The following is an 18104-nucleotide window of genomic DNA, read 5'->3' as shown; positions in this document are numbered from 1 at the left end:
TGATATGCACAAGACCCGTGTCCCTCTGGTCCCCTCTCACACCCGAGTCAGATGCCCATCCCCGCAATCCCCTCCAAATCCCACGGGAGAAAAGGTCTTCCTCTGGGTGAATGGGACTTGGGGAAGGGTCTGCCTTTCTGACCTTTGCTGTTCCCTCCCCTTGAGGACTGCCCTGGAAGTCCTGTGATTTCAGTTCAGATCTGGCTTCGCTCCAACTCCAAGGGGCAGGGCGAGCTAAGGGAAGTCAATTTCCCTCTCTGAGCCTCAGTTTTCTCATCTGTAAGGAGGGTATGGTCTTCTCCGTGGTGCTTCCCTCTGGGGCAAATTTCTGGGACCAAGTTTTCCAAGTCAGGGGGCTGATAACCACAGCCCCCGTTTACTCGGCATGCTCTCGGTGCTAAGCACCTACATCCAGTCACTAGATTAACCCCCCTGACCAAATAAGGTATGTTCCAGAATCACCCTCATCTATGGCCCAGAGGGCAGGGACCACCTGAGGGCCACACGGCTGGGATGTGGTGGAGGTTGGTTGTGAACTCTGGGTTCCTCAGCATGGTTCATATCCAAGGAAAATGAAGGAGCACCCCAAAGAGGAGGGGGAGGAGGGGAGGGAGAGGGGGAGGAGTGGGGACAGGGGGAGAAGGAGGAGGGGGTGGGGAGGAAGGGGGGAGGGGGAGGGGGAGGGTAAGAGGAGCAAGGTGGCCCAGCTTCCCTGGGTCTCACGTTCCCACTGGGTCCATCAATGACAACCCCGTGGCTACAGCAGGGATGTGCCCGGTGACAGGCAGCCTTATGCCCGCTGCGTGGTGGTTACTATTAAGACGATTAGTCACTCCCGCCGGGCTGCCCTCTGTTTGCTTGTTGACTTATATAAGCACCACCCGAGGGTGTTTGCACAGTTGTCTCGGTCTTTCTGTCTTTCGCCTGCCTGCCTCAGCCTGTAAGCCCCTCAAGGGCAGGGGGCTCCAGAGAGGTGAGCTGACAGTGCAACTCCCGATTCTCTATGAGGACAACTCCCAGGCACCACACAGGCCACGTCGGCACACACTCCCCACCGTCAGGTTGTGTCGGGATCCCACTCCACAGGTGAACACGCTGAGATCTTGCACTGCTCTCCTCCATGCCCAGCGCCAGATTGGCCCAGGACGGCCACCCCAGCAGGTCCAGCCCTGAAGCCCAATGCACTGGATGACATCTGACTTGGCTGCCTCCTGATCATGTGAATTAGGGAAGTCACGTGATCTCTCCAGGACTCAGTTTTCCTGTCTGTAGAATGGGGATAATACACTTTGCTCTCCCTGGATTGTCAGGTGGTTCAGGGATTGAGCCATGAAATCACAATGTTGGAGCCTTCTGGACCCATGCTTTAGAGCAGGGATCCTCAGACTGTGCACACGGCTCACCAGGGTCTTTCCAAAATGCAGATTCTCACTCAGCAAGTCTAGGGTTGGCCTGGCACTGTGCATTCCTGACAAGCTCCCGAGGATATGGCCGCTGGTTTGTGAGGTGGGCCACACTGCGGGAGGTAATGGTGCAGAGCTAGACCTCGATGCAAACTGAGCAAGTATGTGGTGCCAGGCTCTTTCGTATCGTTTCTGCTGTCCAATCCTCAGAGCAGCCCTGCAAGGCAAGTGTGGCTATCTCAGTGTCCAGATGAGGAAAGTGAGGCTCAGAGAGGCCAATGCCCTGCCCAAGGACACACAGCTAGTAACTGGCACCCACTGCAGGGTCTCAAAGGCAGACCTGCAGGGCTTACCTAGCAGGGTCCTTGTCCATCAATCTTGAGTATTGAAGCCACATCAGACCTTCTCCCAAAGGGGCACTTCCTAATGGCAGTAGGGGGAGATGGGGTGTGGGTGGGTGAGCTGAGGCAGAGAGACAGGACGACCAGGACTGGACCACGTATACCTCCCATGCGAATTTCCTTTCTCGAAGCCTCTAGGGTCCACTGCCCAGTACGTGGCAGCATCATTCATGACAGCGTGACGTTTCTTTAGCCAGGGGTCCAGACCAATGCCCACCAGAGGGCCCTCCCTAGAGAGCTGTGGAGCTGGGCCAAAATCTGAGGGTGACTGAGGGTGGGGCCCAGGTGGGCTGGGCACTTACATGTCTTCCTCTTTGCCTGGCCTGGCAGATGGGTGTAGACATCCAGAGAGTGATTCTGGCCCCGGCTGCCCAGGTTCAAATCCCAGTCCTGGCCTTCCTCATCCCTGCCCTGGTGGAACTGCACCAAATCTTGGTGTTCCCATCTGTAAAATGAGGTGATCATGGCTCCTCTCTTGGGGCTTAACTAAGTCAGTACACCTGAAGGGATTGGAGCAAGCTGCCAAGGAAGTGAGTGCCACGTAGACATTTGTTCTCATGAATGTTGATGAAAAATCTCTGGCTTTTACACTGCAGCTGGCTACCCATTGACAGGTCCATTATGTTTCCTGCAGTGACAAATATACTCCCCTGGAAAGCTGGTGAGGGTTTGTCTGCTGTTGTAGGTGTACCCCACCCAGGGGGCTGTCTGCTACCTGCCTATCCCATCCTTTCCAGAATTCCTAGTCAAATCTTCGGCACGCAGCGGCCAGGACACCCTGGTTTGGAAAGGGCTGGCTAACCCAGATCGAGAAGGCGGCTTCCCACCCTGGGGTGGTGGGCGAGGCCTGGGGGCCCACTGCCCCCCGCCCTGCCCAGCCTCCTTCATCTGGCTTGTGTAATTTGTTTGCTTTTCTATGTGTAAAGTGACATGAAAATCTGGGCAGCTGTGATCCAGGCCACACAGGGAGGCATCATGTATCAGGGTGACGGCAAAAGTGTGGGCATTCAAATTCTGGCACGGTGACTTCCTTGCTGGGTGACACCAGGTAAGCTAGTATCTCTCTCTGACCTTCGGTGCCCCCTTCTCCAGGTATGAAAACTATGATACGAGCACCAGCCCTCTGGGAAGTGGGTAAGGACTCTGCCCGTCGTGTTCGTTTGCTGCTGAAAGGGTGACCTTTGCTGTACTTCTCTCAATGCTGTCAGTTTAGGTAAAGCTCTGGCTCAGGGCGAATGCTCCGGAAGTGAGGCTGTCTCAGTGAGCAGGGTGCTCCAGGACCAGCAGGTGAGCAGCAAAAGGTGCAGTGAGAGCAGACCAGGTGCCAGACGGGACTTGTCTCCCAGTCTGTCTGGCCCGGGTTCCCTCACCCTGGGGGGCTTTACTCCATTTCCAGCCAGCTTCCAGGACAGGTACATCAGAGCTGCCCGTCCAAACATCCTCTTCCTTGTCTGGAGACTGGAGGAGCTAAAAATGCATTGCCTTGGCCCTGGGAAAACAAACACAACGCTTCCCTTGCCTTTGTCTACAGGACACGAGGTCCAAGGCTGCGAAGGCAGTGTGGTGGCTGCTCCAGGCTTCCCTAGGCCTGCGGGGGCAGGGGCAGGGGGTCGGGTATCTGTCTGTCTGCCTTCTTGGGGTCTCTCCTGCCTCCCTCACCGCCTCAATGGCCTGAGCCTCAACCAGGGTGGGAGGTGTCTAACAGGACACATGCTGTGGCCTCCCCAGCTGTGGGCTGCTAGCCCTGCCTCTGGAGTTCACCGGTGGGTGTGTGTGTGCACACACGTGTGCAGCTTAGAGTGCTAATAACGCACACAGGGACAACTGATGACACTGCTGGACCGCCTGCTCCTGCTCTCAACACTCAAGATGTCTTAACTCATTTGACTCTGTGAGGCAATTACGATCATCATTCACGTTTTACAGATGAGGAAACCAAGGCTCGGAGAAGTGGGATGACTCGTTGAAGGTGACGAGCTAATACGTGGTAAAGTGGGGCTTTGAACCCAGGCAGTTTTTGCTGGGAAGCCTTGTCCGCTGCCCTTGCTAAGTCTCAGTTTCCTCGTCTGTGAAATGAGCACGCACAATGTAACACTTCCCTCTCCAGGTGATCATGGGGGCAAGGCAACGGCAAAGGCCTTGCCATCAGGGAGGCAGGGGACTGGCCAGTGAGGGGGTCTGGGGGAGCCGATGGCAGCTACAGGGTGCAGGGGCAGAGGACACACTTGGCCATCACTCAGCTCGGGCTGGGGTCTCAGGCCATTTGTGGGCTGGTCTTGGACCGTCCCCAGCTTGACGCTCCAGTTCCTCTTCCATCAAGCTGGGAAAAGCTAACTTGCCTGGCAGAGGTACTTCCAGGGCTCCCTTTGCAGAGCAGGAATACCCAGGACACACCGTTCCCATCCTTCTGGACTTGAGGGCACCTGAGGGTGGGCTTGAATCCAACTCCTCCCCCAGCCCCTGGTCCCCACTCCCATGGTATGAGATGCTTTCAATGGACGAGGGTTTAGCTTGCTCTAAACACAGTCCCCAAAGCCCCTAGCTTTGGGCAGGCCCCCTCCAGCACCTATTTGAGGGCTTCGGCTGCTCAGTTTTCCACTTGGGTCAGACCTATTTGGGGTGAGGGGGAATGAGAATTACGGGAGTGTGGCCTCCACCTATCATAATTCACTCCCAGCCCTCCTGGAAAGCCTGGTTCCTCAGCGGTCCCAGTGCCAAAGATGGGCTGGGTTCTTCAAGGGGGTGCCCCTCAGATATCTTGTGCACCTCAGTTTAGAGGCTCATGTTCCAAGCTCCCTCCCCAACTTTTTCCACCCTTCAGATGGAAGCAACAGGCCAGGAAGAAACAGGTAAGATGTTGACTCATTTATTTGTTTCTTCAACAGATATTTATTGAGCAACTACTGTACAGCAGGAGCTGAAATGGGTGTAGTCTAGTGCCAGACCCATAAAAGGGCAACGACAATGCCATGGGGCAGGGGGGGTTCCCTGGTGGCTCAGATGGTCAAGAGTCTGCCTGCAACACAGGAAACCTGGGTTCAATCCCTGGGACGGGAAGATCCCTGGAGAAGGAAATGGCTACCCGCTCCAGTACTCTTGCCCGGAGAATCCCATGGACAGAGGAGACTGGTGGGCTACAGTCCATGGGGTCGCAAAGAGTCAGACATAACTAAGTGACTAACACATCCACTTTCAATACTATGGGGGACATGCTGTGGGAACCCAGAGTAAGCACCAAGCCTGAGGGCTTCCTGGAGGAGGTGTTGGTTAAGCCCAGCCTATCAAGAGAAAAAGTAGGAGGTGTTCGTCCCCCTCCCTGCCACGCCCATATTGATATGGTGCTTGCTGCAGGAAAGGGCTCTGCTCAGCATGGCATTCAGGTCCATGTGCCATGTGGTCCCTGCTGCCTCTGCTGTGGTCCCCGTCTTGCCACTTCTAACCAGTGTGCAAAGGCATCTTAGGTTGGAATGATTTATGCCTCCCTAACTCAAGAGGCTGGCGGTCCCAGAGTGCCAGGGCTGGCTCTCCTTCCCGATTCCATTCCCGAGTGTTTCACACAGGGCCTGCATGCAGTGGGTGCCCAACGATGCTGCTCCCAGTAGCCTTCTCCCATCACATCCCCCTTCTGAGGCTGAGCTGTGTGCGCTCCCTTTGTGCTCCTACAGCACTCTGTATTTAAGTCAAAACTCATATTGGTACAGCACTCTCAGTTGGCAAGGTGCTTTTTCAGGGGTTTGTGTGTTTGATTTGGTGTGTTTTGTTTGGTGTTTGTGTGTTTAAAGCTCATCAAAGCCCTGTGTAAGAAGTGCCGTTGCGGTCATCGCCATCACCTGCCGGGACACGGCACAGCGTGGTGGTTTAAGCAAACGTGTGAGCGCAGCAGCCGGATGACCTGAATTCAAGTCCTGACTCCACAGCTATGTGACCTTGAACTCTGTGGTTATGTGGTTGCTTCACTGACTCCATTTACAAGACAGAAGCAAACATATCTCACTGGAGCACTGAAGATCATATGCAGAGTAATAAGAACACTACCAGCCATAAGGACACCTCAGTCATAACGGTAGCTATTGTCAATTATAAAGAAGGATACAGAAGGTCAAGGTCAAGGTCACCTAGCTGTCCAGTGGAGCAGGGTTTTATCTCTAAGTCTGCAGACTTCAAATCTTGGGTTTGGGGATTATCTTCCCATCTTCCCCACCCCATCCCCCTTGTCACCCTGTCTCCTAATTTATCTGTTCGTGCCTCTGTCTGTCCTTCCACATGGGGCTCTTCCAGAGCAGTATCAGCACCAAGCCGTCTCCCCAGTGCCTGGACGGTGCCTGGCCACGGGGGACTGTGTTGAAGGAATGACGCATTCCATGTACCAGGCATCCTGTTCTGTGCTTCCACATGGATTATCTGTGCCTCCAGACCACTCTATGAAGTAGATAACAATTCTTCTACAACTGTCTTCAGCTCCAATAAAGCACTTATTGGTCTGGATATATGTGAATACTTGTGAATTCATCACACCCAGCCAAGACGACAAATGTTTTCACCCTCCCCCTCCAAAAATGTCCCATGCTTCTTGGAAATCCTTCCCTCCCTCCAATTGTAGATTTCTCTCCAGTTTCGAGATAGGGAAGGAAATCGAGGGACTGAGAAGTTAGACTTTCCAGAGACACTTGGTCAGCAAGTGGCCACGCCAGTATTTGAACCAAGATGACCCGTCCGCAGCCAAGCTGCCTTGGCGGTAATGGGAAGAGGGTGGGAGTGTGTGGCGGTCTGTAGAGACACCCCCCCCGGGAGGTCCTCCCTTCTCACCGCCCCTGCTCAGGCCCAAGAAGACAATCTAGGAAGAGATGGTCGGTGTGTCTCTCAGAAGGGTGTGTGCACATGTGAGGAGCAGGCTGCCACCCCATAGGGATGTTTGGGTACAAAGGGCAGACGACAAAGACAGCACAAGGAGACCAGATAAAGGTGTCCTCAAGCCAGGAGCCGGGTGATGCGGTGGGCCTGCGGGCCTCATGGTGGGTGCTGGGCTCCGCGTGTGAGCGTGTGACTCTGTGACTGTGACCGTGTGACTGCTGAAGGCAGGGACATAGCAGCTCCAGGAGCTGGGGGGGCGGAAGGCGTTAACCGTATGAATGCTGGCGTGGGGTGGGGGTGGGGGGACCCGGCCTCCAACCTGGGGGCTGAGGGAGGTAGTAAACATCAGGGTGATTGGAGGAGCATGATGGCGGCCCTACAAGGATGCTGCAGGGTTGTGGGGTTTGTGTGACTTTGCAGTTCAACATTTTCAAATTCAGCCAATGCCGGCAGCGCCTGTTGTGTGCCAGGCAACCGGCTAGGAGGAGATGAGCGTATCAGGCTTTTGGCTGCATGGTTCGGGCTGCAGGGTTTGTGTGATCACCTTGTGGCTGGTTTGGGGCTGGGTGCTTTTTGCCCTCTCCAGGCATTAAGTCCTCACAATCCACCCACCCCACTTTGAGGCGAGATGGAGGAGCACAGAGAGGAAGTGACTTGCCCAAGGTGACCCAGCTACTCAGCGCCAGGCAGGATTGCAGAGCCTGAGTGCTTCAGCACCACGCCTGGGCTAGGGCCGCAAACCTCCAGTCTTGGAGGTGCCGCCTTGGAATCCTGCAAGCCAGCGGCTTGGGAGACACCCTGGCCCCCAACCACGTGGGCTAGAAACCAGGCCACAGACACTGCTGAGGGGCCCAGCGTTTGATGGTCCCTAGTTCTCCCTTGCCAGGGACCGGATTCCTGGGCAGAGGGGCGGCGGGGCTTTCGGAGACCCCTAAGTTCCCCCTCCTCGCCTCAGGCCCTCCTGGAGCCTTCCCCACCCTCCCGTTACTGACTCTCGGCCAGAAGAGGAAAAGCTGTCTCCACCCACCTCTCGCACTCTCCCGTCTCCTTTATAAAGGCCGGAACAGCTGAAAGGGTGGCAACTTCTCCTCCTGCCTCCCCGTGCGCCCGCAGCCTCCCCCGCTGCCTCCCCGAGGGCTCCCCTCTGGCCGCCAGCGCCCATCTTTCATTCCCCAGATAGAGATATTTTGCGCGCACACACAGACACACACGCGCAAAAAGGGGAAAAAAAAAAAAAAAGACAACCCACCCTCCAGCCTCGTTGCAAAGAGAAAGCCGGAGCAGCCGCAGCTCGCAGCCCGCAGAGGACGTCCAGAGCGGCGAGAGGGCGTGCAGACGGACCGACAGACTCGCGCCGCGTCCACCTGTCTGCCGGGCGCGGCCCAGGGCGCAGCGGACACGCCGCGCGCGCGGAGCAGCCGTGCCCGCCGCCCGGGCCCCGCGCCAGGGCGCACACGCTCCGGCCCCCCCCACCCGGCCCGGGCGGGAGTTTGCACCTCTCCCTGCCCGGGTACTCGAGCCGCCGCTGCAGAACCAACTTTGGAAAAAGTTTTTTTGGGGAGACTTTGGCTTTGAGGTGCCCAGCTTTGCACTTTCCGACTTCAGGGACCTTTCCAGAAAATGTTGCAAAAAAGCTAAGCCGGCGGGCAGCGGAAAACGCCTTTAGCCGGCGGAGTGAAGACAACCATCGACTGCCGTGTTCTTTTTCCTCTTGGAGGTTGGAGTCCCCTGGGCGCCCCCACACGGCTAGACGCCTCGGCTGGTTCGCGACGCAGCCCCCCGGCCGTGGATGCTCGCTCGGGCTCGGGATCCGCCCAGGTAGCGGCCTCGGACCCTGGTCCCGCGCCCAGGCCCTCCCCAACCCCCCAACGACGGAGCCCGGGCTGGGGGCGGCGGCGCCCGGGGGCCATGCGGGTGAGCCGTGGCGGCGGCTGCAGCGGCCTGAGCGCCTGATTGCCGCAGACCCGAGCAGAGCCCACCTCCCTCCCCAGCCCCCGCCCCCCACCCTGGCCGCGGGGGCGGCGCGCTCGGTCCACGCGTCCGGGGCCCCGCGGGGCCGGGCCCGGAGTCGGCATGAATCGCTGCTGGGCGCTCTTCCTGTCTCTCTGCTGCTACCTGCGTCTGGTCAGCGCCGAGGTGAGTTGCGACGGCGGCTGGGGCTGCTTCGCTTCATTCATTACCCCATCCCTGCCTCCCGATCGCCCCCTCCTTTCGCTGCAGTGAACTTTGGACCCGTGGGCTTGGCGGCGGGCGTGAGGTGACCTCCGAGGGCTGCGACGCGAGGTCCGGGGGGTGCTAGGCTCTAAGGGGAGGGGGCAGCCGTCGCTTTCTTTTCCCTGGGGGGATCTCAGATCTCCGATCTTTTAAGCGTCATGGGAGGAGGTGTGTGTGGTCCTGTCCCCCACCCCTCCAGGAACCCGAGAATAAGCCCCTTCCTAGCCCAAGCAAGAGGGGTGGGGTGCTGCCTAGGCAGCAGGCAGCGCGTCCTCGCGAGCCCACTTCGGTTAAGCTTAGGTCCTGCCCAGGACCCGGCTTGCCCCGGAGGTGAGAGCTCGCGCACCGGCGGCAGCCACGCCAAGCTTCGGCGGGGGTCTGCGAACTACCCCGGCTCCTCCTCTCGGTCGGGGCGGGTGCCCACCGGGCCGTGCAGGTCTTGCCCGGCCCCAGAGTGCAGTGCCGGAGCCGCTTGCAGTCTTGGGCGCGGTGGGTGCAGAGAGAGGTTTGGGGCACCTGGCCTGAGGGGCGGAATAGGGGCTCGTAGGGAATCCAGCCCCGGCGGCGGTGTGTGCCTGAGGCCGCGCCATACCTGCGCCCGCACCCTGCGAGAGGACGCACCTCTCTTCCCCCGATCGCAGGGTGCGGAACACGCCGCCTCGAAAAGCCCCGCAGCAAGGAAGCTGGGATAGGGAAACGTCTGCGGGAGCTATCAGATCGTACGGGTCCCCCGCACCCCTCCCAGCCTCACGTAGCAGTGAGTTGGCAAGTCTACCCGGAATCCAGGTGGGAAAGGGGGCGGGGCAGGGAGGAGGCGCGAGGTGCCGGGGAGGAGAGGGCGACGGGCCGCGCGCCGCGCCTGGGTCCCGTCCCGCCAACGCTCGGCCGCGGCCGGGAACCCGCACCTCGCCCGCTCCCGGGGGGAGGACCGGCCGCTCTCGGCCTCCGACGAGGCGCAGGAAGGAGGCGGCGGCGGCGAAGGGGTTAAGGTGAAGAGCTCCGAGGCCGCGGCCGGGCCTTGGGCCGCCGCCAGCGCAGGTTGTTTTGACCACGGAGGAGCCGTCGCCGTCTCCTTTTGTTCTCGGGGCTCCTCGAGGGCCGCCGGCCGCCCGCCCTGGGGCCCCGCCCTTCCGCGGCCACCCGCCCCCCCCATCCCCGGCGGCCAGCACCCGGGAGGGAGGACACGGGGCTCGGCCCGACCGCCTGCAGGCCCCTCCCGACGTCCCCTCCTCTCCGCTCCCGCAGCCCCCCGGGCCGCGGCCAGCTGTTGGGGAGGGGGGCGCCGGCCGGCCCCAGCTGCCGCTTGCCTCGCCGCGGGGCCTGGGGGGCTGGGCCCGGTGCCAGGGCGTCCTGGGAACGGCGGCAGCGCCCCCGCCTCTGCTCTCCGCAGCCCACCCCGCCCGGCCCCCCGACTCGCGCTCACTCACCCCACGCATGCACACTCTTGGCCGGAGGCGATGCTGCGCTCCGGCTGGCGGGCGGGTGCGCAGAGCGACGGGCACGCACTACCGCGGCCGGGTCGCGCGCCCGCCGCCGCCGCCACGCCCGTGCACACGCGGGGCACACGCGCGCGCACCGCATACACACGTACGCACGGCCCCCGAACACGCAGCTTCAGCACACGTGCGCGCACACCCACGCACGCACACAGGCACGCAGGGCTCGTACACCCACCCTGTACCAGGTTCCCACCCCCGCGCAACAGGTGGCCCTGGAACCTGGTCACCTCTGCAGCCACCCCATTTCCTTCCTGGGTCCGATGAGGGGATGGAAACAGGAACCCTCCCGTCAGGTCCTGGCTCCACAGCACGCGCTGGTTTTTGCCCGACGCCCCTCGAGCATGACCCCTCTGTAGTTGCTTTTTCAAACCATCCTCAGGTGGCCGAAAAAGATGTTGGTGTGACTGGGAGCGCTGTGATGTCCAGAGCACTTCTCCCTTCACATAGGCCCGGCTTTGACCCTCCATCCAAGACTGAGGGCCCTGAACCGCTGAGGGGGTTTCCCACCCCTGCCGGCTCAGTCGTCTTTCCCTCCCCAGCCGGCTCTGTCGTCTTTCCCTCCCCAGCCGGCTCTGGGGAGGCTGGGTGACAGCTGGAAAAGGCCTCTCCAGGCCTGCCCTTTCCATTTCCAGCTTCATCCAGCACCTCCTCCTCCTGTTCCACAACTCCATGGGGGTGTGTGCTTGGTGCGGAGGCTCTGGCCAGGAAGCTGGTGCCTCTCTCCTCACTTGAATCACAGCATCCTTGAACGTGGTCTTCAGGAACTCACGGTTGTGTCGTGCTTTGCAGTTTATGAAGCACTTTCCTGCAGAGCCTGCGTAAGCCTCAGGAGGCTCTGAGGGAGGAGACCTAAAGGGAAAAGGGAAAACCTAGTGACATGGGAGCCAATCCAGGAGGGCTTCCTGGTGGAGGTGGCCTTGAGGTTGGTCCTGTCCGCTGTATGCCAGCAGTTGGGAAGGAAGGGTAGGGAGCTCTGAGGTGGGGCCTGGTTGAGGGTCGGCTGAAGTCCATAAGGTCTCATCTCCATTAGCTGAGCTGGCTTCCGGGAGGGTGACACTCATTGTCATGTGATGCCTCTGGCCTCAGCACCCTTCTGCCGAGAAGAAGTAAAGGGCCCACAGACCTTCATCACCCAGCTTCTTTCTTATTTGCTAATGGCCTTACTTAGTGGGAGACTGACTTGCTGGAATCTCCCAACCCTAGAAGTGTCTGCAAGCTTAGGATCAAACAGAATTTGAAGGCTCTGGTCCAAGACCCGAACTGTGTGTGTGTGTGTAAGAGAGAGAGAGAGATTGATTCAGCAGAAGTAGTAAAGAAATACTTGCCATGGGCCTCCTAAGACCCTCTCAGAATCTTCCCTCATCCCCCCCTTCTCCATTGAAGTACCCCTTCTAGTGCAGTTACCTTCATTTTCTGATTTATTTAGTTGTTTCTTACCCATTTTTCCTCACTGGAGTGTAAACTCCACTAGAGAGCTTTTGTCTTGGTCACCACTGTCTCCCCTGCTTAGAATGGTGCCTGGCCATGATGGATAATCTGTAAATATTTGTGGAGAGGACAGTGAATCCTTGAAGGGGGAGGGAAGGACCGGACATGTATCTCAGGCTTGCTAAGTGCTTTATAAACACGGCCTCATTCCGTCCTCACCCAGGGCAGCCCAGTACAGCTCTCCTGCTCTCCAGCAGACATCTTCGAGTCCCCCTGCACCATTCCCCAGTCTTGAGAGACAAGCATGTCTTTCTTTTCCGTGTCTTGGGACTTAGACTGCCAAGATTGGACAGAGGGGAAGAAACAGAAGGAAAGTGAGATCACAAATAGTTCTGGGTGTTTTGAGCTGGGCCTCAGTTTCCACCATCTAAAAGCACGCGTGAGAGAGGGAAGACTAGATTAGCTCAGAGTTTCTCAAGAGCAGCAGAATTACCTGGTCTCTTGAAAATGCAGATTCCTGGGACCCACTGGATGCTGGGAGTTGGGATCAGGGTGGTGGTCGTGGCTGGGGGCAGTGATTGCAGTGGACTGCCAGGATTGTAACTGCTGCTCTGGCCTCTCTCTTCCCAGTCTAACAGTTTTTCTGCTGGAAGGAGAGGAGGGAGCCCACTGGGGGGGGTTGGGGGGGTGCTGGGCTAACCGTAATAAGGATGGGGGAGAGGGAGGGTCCCAGGAGCAATAGGGCAGGGAAATGCTGGTGGGAAAGGCTGGTTCTAAAAGGCTTCTATGGTCTGCCCAGAGAAGGCTTCTTCAAAGGGCTTGGCTTTGGCATCGAATCTAAATCAGGCCTGAGACTCTCAGGCAGGCGGGTGCTCTGAGGCCTTCTTCCTCTGCCAGCCACTGACAACGCCCCTGGTTGCTTGGGCCAAGCCCTGGTCGTCTCCCACAGCGGAACTTCAGGCAGCCTGGGGAGTGTGTATCTGTGTGCGCGCTGAGGCCCAGGCAGAGGGTGGGGTCCAAGCCCCTTTAATCTGCCAGCCTGGCTGGGAGCAGGTAATTCACCTGGCCTCAGCCAGCTTGTGCCCTTCCTACCTCTGCAGCTGGCGTTGGGGGTGGGGTGGGGTGGGGTGGGGAGGAGAGGAGGCTGTTTGCTTTGGCTCCCTAGGAGGCTGGCTGTGCCCCAGCTGCCTTCTCTCGCCACGCCCTCGCCCTGCCAGGAACCCCAGGCCTGAGATCTGGGGCAGCTTTATCAGGGTGCCAGGCCTCCTTTCCCATTTCCGAAGGGGAGCTTCCCACCTTAAGGAGGTTTCTAGAACCTGTGCTCAGGAAACCCAGACTCTGGACTACTCACCCTCCCACACCACGAGGAGACTCTGACCCCCGGCAGGTGCCCCGAGTCCCCCCCAGGGCATCGCATCCTGGAGCTGACCACAAGGCGAAATGTCCCCACCTCTCAACCACCCCCAGCCCCGGAAGGGGCTCACCCACCAGCCTACAGGGCCCCCGGCAAGTGCCAGTGTGGGGCTCAGGTGTCATTTCCTGTGGTTCGCACAGTCACATATCTCCCCTGGGTGGGCAGCTTTCCACCCACCCACTGTTATCCTCAAAAATGTCCTGCACTGTGGCCCCACGCATGCGTGCTACTCACTGCTGCCCTCAAGGAGCCGCACAGAAGGAATGGACACGGACCACAGCAGGGCTCATTAACTACCCATCAATCTGTTGGCTGCTCTGCTAGGTCTGATTCTACCTCCCAATAACCCCGGCGAGGTATTGTGAGCCCCATTTAAAAGATAAAGAAGCTGAGGTTTTAGGTTGTTAAAAGACTTAACTCCGGGACTTCCCTGGTGATCCAGTGGTTAAGACTGTTCTTTCACTGCAGGGGGCATGGGTTTGAACCCTGGTGGGGAAACTAAGATCCAGTATGCCACAAGGCCAACAAATAAATAAATAAAATACTTACTCCAAGAACCCAGGTTTCCGTGACAGCTGAAGCCTTTGCCTTTTTGTCTACTACAGAGCTTCTCCGTCTCTGCACTGTGCATGTTTGGGGCCACAGAATCCTGTATTGTGGAGGCTGTCCTGTGCATAGAAGGATGTTTAGCAGCTGCACTGGCCTCCACCTACTTGATACCAGCAGCATTCCTCTATTTGTAACCACCAAAAATGCCTCCAGACATGGCCAGTGTCCCCTGGAGGCCCACTCGCCCCTGATTGAGAACCACCGCTCATGACACACACAGGGTAGGGAGCCGACAGCAACCGAGGAGCACCTCCGTGGTGTTGGGAGAGGGGGCTCTGCTCTGCCTCTTAGGAGTCGTGTCGACTTGTAGCTGTTTACTTCATTTTTCTGAGCCTCAGCTTCCTCATCTGGAAGATGGGAATAAAAGCAGCACCAGCCTCTTGGGTTTGGTCATTGATACAGCATTTAGTTCAGTGCCTGCCTTGTGGTTAGCACTTCATAGACATTAGCTGTGGTGTTAGTATCAAATCCAGGAGCTCTCAGGGCATTCTGGGCATCTGGTGGCCAAATTACAGAAAGCACATGCAGGAATCACCTCTCTGCTTAGGAAAAAAGTAGACTCTTTAGGAGGCAGGGTGCTTGGGGAGTGGTCCTCCTGGTGGATGGGGTGGGAGAATCATGCAGAAGGGAACCCCAGAGAGAGGGGGAGAGTCCTTCATGCATTTTACCAGCATTTATTGAGCACCTACTGTGTGCTTCTCCCACTTCCCCAGTCTCTCTCTCAGGCTGGGAGGTTTGCTTCCATGAGATGGCATCTTCTTGGCATCATTAGCCGAGTCAGGAGCATCTGCTAGGCTGGTTTGGGGACCTGCCTGCTCTGCCATCGCTGGCAGCTGCAGCCGGTGCTCTAGGGGGCAAGGAGATCTTGATATGAGCGCTATGTGCCATTCGGGCCTGGGCGTTGGGCCCCTCTCCTGGGGAATTATGAATCATTACTCCACAAGAAGCCGAGGAGACCTGGCTGGGTACCCCACCCTTGGCTTCCCTCTCCTGCTTCTCTAGCCACCCCCAGGCAGGATGAGAACTGAATCAAGTGTCTTCAACCCCTTCTATTCATAGATGAGAGCCAGGACCAGAGAGGGGCGGTGGCCAACCTGAGTTCACGGGACGGTCAGTAGCTGTGGAGGGGGAATCCAGCTCTTTGGACTACTCACTCTGAGACAGACAGAACCCTCAGGCGGCATGGCCTGCTTTGGGCTTCACTGGAGATCAGCCCGTGCTTTCCCTTGCACGAACTGGGTCCTGTGTTCACATCTGGAGACCAACAAAGGCGTGGTCTCTCTGGGTGGGAGGAGGCAGGGCAGGCTGGAGATGGGAAAAGCAAGTGCGGGCCAACCGAGTTGATATCCTTTCCATCTCACACGCGTATCATCTGGTTTCCCGGCTGTGCAGTCGTGGACCCGAGCTTCCAGCCAGGCTTAACTGCTAGACCTTCATGCTTCTCTCCCGACAGCCCTAGGCACCGGGCAGGATTATACACTCCACGTTCAAATGAAGCAACTGAGCTCAAGGCTCTTAAGGAATTTGCTTTAAAAGCATGGCCGTGCTCCATCCTGGGTCTTCTGGTTCCAGGGCTGACTCCAGTGGCCAGGGCTGCAAGTGATGAGGAAATGGAGCTTTGGGGGAGGCTAAAACCTCATCAATCACCAGGCTCCTAACAAACCTTTCTGGGAGCATCCCTGGGACTGGCCACAAGGCAGGATGACCTCCTTCACCTGTCAGGCAGGGAGAAGGCAGCTCTTTCTCAAGACGGCCTGTGCAGAACCCCTTAGCACTCCAGTCCTTGGAACGTAGGGAACTAGCTGGAGCAGGAGCACCTCTCGTCTTAATCTGGGGAAACTGAGGTGGGAATTGTATAACCTAAGGTCAGGCAGTAGTAAGCCTGGTCTGCTCATGCCCTCCCTGGGGCTCCTCGCACAAGACAGGGCCCTTCTGTGTGCTTGCACGTGCACGTGCGTGTGTTGTCTGCAGGGATGTGAGTTCGGACCTGCAGCCGATCTTGCGCAGAGCATCATCTTTGCCCAGAGATGCTGATGGTCAGAGTCTGCTTTTCAGCCTCTGTTCTGCCATCACCTCTTTCTTAAGACCTTTGCCGTCAGCCCCTCAGGTCTCCTTGGACCGTGGGGGACGTGGCCATGACCTTCCTATGAGGGCTGCTGTCATGTTATTGTGGGACCTGTGATTTCCCTGGAGGAAGCCCAGCTTCAAACAGGGCCTGTTAAAGTGCTTATTAAGTTTCAAGTGTTTTTGGTGGCAGGCCAGAGGGCTCTAAAAATAGGGTTTGGTTGGGCATGGGGCACGGGTGAACTTTCAGGTTTCCTGGCCATAGCTGAGGATTCCCTTCTCTCCTCTTCTGAGTGAGAGACTAAACAGATAAGACAAGTACATGTGGCCTCCTGAGACCATCCAGCTCTTCAAGCACTTATTAAACACCTTGTATACCCAGGAGGCTGGGAGTACGGGCTCTGCCATCATAAAGACTTAGATTTGAATGCAGCTTCTGCTGATAATCAGCTATAGGACTCTGACAAAGGATGTCACCTTTTTGAGCCTCTTTTTTTTTTTTTTTTTTTGAGTTTTTTTTCTTTTTAACTTATTTGTTTTAATTGGAGGATAATTACTTTACATATTGTGATGGGTTTTGCCATCCATTGACATGAATCAGCCATGGGAGCCACTGCTTTTCCATCTGTCCAGTGGGGATAATTCGATCTCCCATGACAAATGCTGTCTGCCTTTAGCTGTCAGGTGTGGAGGGGAAGCAGAGAGAAATCAGATTGTTGGAGCCTCCGGAACCTGTAGTGTGATGGGGAGACAGGTGTGTGTGTGTGTGTGTGTATGTTAGTCGCTCAATCATGTCTGGCTCTTTGCGACCCCATGGACTCTAGTCCACCTGGCTCCTCTGTCTATGGAATTCTCCAGGCAAGAATATGGATTTCAAGGGGAAACAGATACATACGGTCAAATCTAACTTTAAAGCAAGCTGGGGTCTGTTTGGGGTGAGGGACACAGATCTGAGCTGGGTCTTAGAGACTTGGTCCCAGGGTTCTGTGCTCCTGGTTGTCCAGCCTGGAATCTGCCCTCACCCCACCCCACAGGCCTTCATCCTGGCTGTCCACTTGCCCTTGGCCAAGGGGCCCTGCGGGAACTTCCCATGGGAGGGAGTGTGTGTGTGCTGGGAGGAAGAGGGCCATGGCTGGAAAGCCCTGGCTCTCAGCTCACTTGGCCCCTCGTCTTTGCCTGGCAGGGAGACCCCATTCCCGAGGAGCTCTACAAGATGCTGAGTGACCACTCCATCCGTTCCTTCGATGACCTCCAGCGCCTGCTGCATGGAGACTCCGTAGGTAAATTGAATCCTCACCCAGTGCTCTGGCCCTTCGCTGAGTCCTGGGGAGCTGCAAGGGGCCGGGCAAGGACACGCCCTCTTCCTTGACATCCAGAGGACCAGAGGCCCGTGGCTGCCTGGGAGGGCTTGGCCACACCTGTCCAGGGCAGGCCTGAGTAGGCGGGAGGTTGCTACCTGGGACGTGGGGCATGGCAAACGAAGCTGGTACATGTGGCTGGTACATGTGGCTCTGGCGGGGGTGCAGAGGACGGGTTCCCAAGAGGAGGGGTCGGGGAGAAGGTGCCCAGGGCATCTGCTGAATGTCTATCCAGGTGTAGACTCAACCAGGGAGGATGGGGCGGGAGGAGCCATCTCCCTGCCCCTCTGGCCGAGGGCCCAGTCTCCCAAGGTCTCCTGGGGACACCTGGCTTGGACCAATGGGCAGCCCTGCCCATGCCCAAGAGCGCTCCCAGCGCATGGGCACGTGCTTGGTGGCACACACGTGGCGGGGCTGACGGGCTGGGTCGGGAATGTATTTATAAACGCTGTCTTCAGAGCAAATTCCTTTCTATTCTAACCTCTGGCCTGTTCCCTGGAGCCCTGGTCGGCACCCCCCCTGCACCCCCAGCTCCCCTTCCCTCTGGGGTTTTGTCTCTTTGTCACTTTGTAATCCTTGCCCAGACTGCTATCTACGGGGGACAGCATTTCCTGCCTTTGTTTCCTCTCCCCGTTGGGCCCCTGGCTCCCTCTCAAAAGCATTCTCGGGCCCTTTCAAACCCGCCTATGCCGGGGGCTGGCGAGGCACGCGGGAGGGGGACCCAGCTGGGCCCACCTATTGTTCACCAGGCCCCCCACCCCACGTCTCCCACACCCCTCACCCCATGCCCGACTGGCCAGCCCTGGTCAACACAATGGGGCAACTGCCAAATTTAGCCTTTCTGCTGTTTCTTTCCAAGGCCC

General features: G+C 57.9%; 2 protein-coding genes across 9 annotated transcripts in view; one reads left to right on the top strand and one right to left on the bottom strand.

Annotated features, from left to right (window-relative positions):
• LOC101906018 (uncharacterized) overlaps positions 1 to 11161 on the bottom strand; it is a 59052-nt gene extending 47891 nt beyond the window's left edge. For all 3 annotated transcript variants that reach the window (XM_015471392.3, XM_015471391.3, XM_015471390.3), the window contains exon 1: positions 10297 to 11161. In XM_015471392.3, the coding sequence (XP_015326878.1) occupies positions 10297 to 11039 (743 nt within the window). In that variant the 5' untranslated portion in view covers positions 11040 to 11161. The remainder of the gene's footprint in view (positions 1 to 10296) is intronic.
• Positions 1 to 18104, top strand: part of PDGFB (platelet derived growth factor subunit B) — a 30156-nt gene that overhangs the window by 1421 nt on the left and 10631 nt on the right. For 2 of the 6 annotated variants that reach the window (XM_059886638.1, XM_059886639.1), the window contains exons 2-5: positions 2731 to 2852; positions 3013 to 3091; positions 5587 to 8791; positions 17067 to 17163. In XM_059886638.1, the coding sequence (XP_059742621.1) occupies positions 8729 to 8791; positions 17067 to 17163 (160 nt within the window). In that variant the 5' untranslated portion in view covers positions 2731 to 2852; positions 3013 to 3091; positions 5587 to 8728. Of the gene's footprint in view, positions 1 to 2730; positions 2853 to 3012; positions 3092 to 4658; positions 8792 to 12951; positions 14041 to 17066; positions 17164 to 18104 lie in introns of those variants that run through there. The other 4 variants (XM_005207338.5, XM_005207339.5, NM_001017953.2 and 1 more) reach the window with 4 other exon arrangements.

The sequence above is a fragment of the Bos taurus genome, chromosome 5, assembly GCF_002263795.3.
Source record: "Bos taurus isolate L1 Dominette 01449 registration number 42190680 breed Hereford chromosome 5, ARS-UCD2.0, whole genome shotgun sequence".
Lineage (NCBI taxonomy): Eukaryota > Metazoa > Chordata > Mammalia > Artiodactyla > Bovidae > Bos > Bos taurus.
The sequence above is the reverse complement of the archived record's forward strand: the minus strand, read 5'-3'. Positions and strand labels throughout refer to the sequence as shown.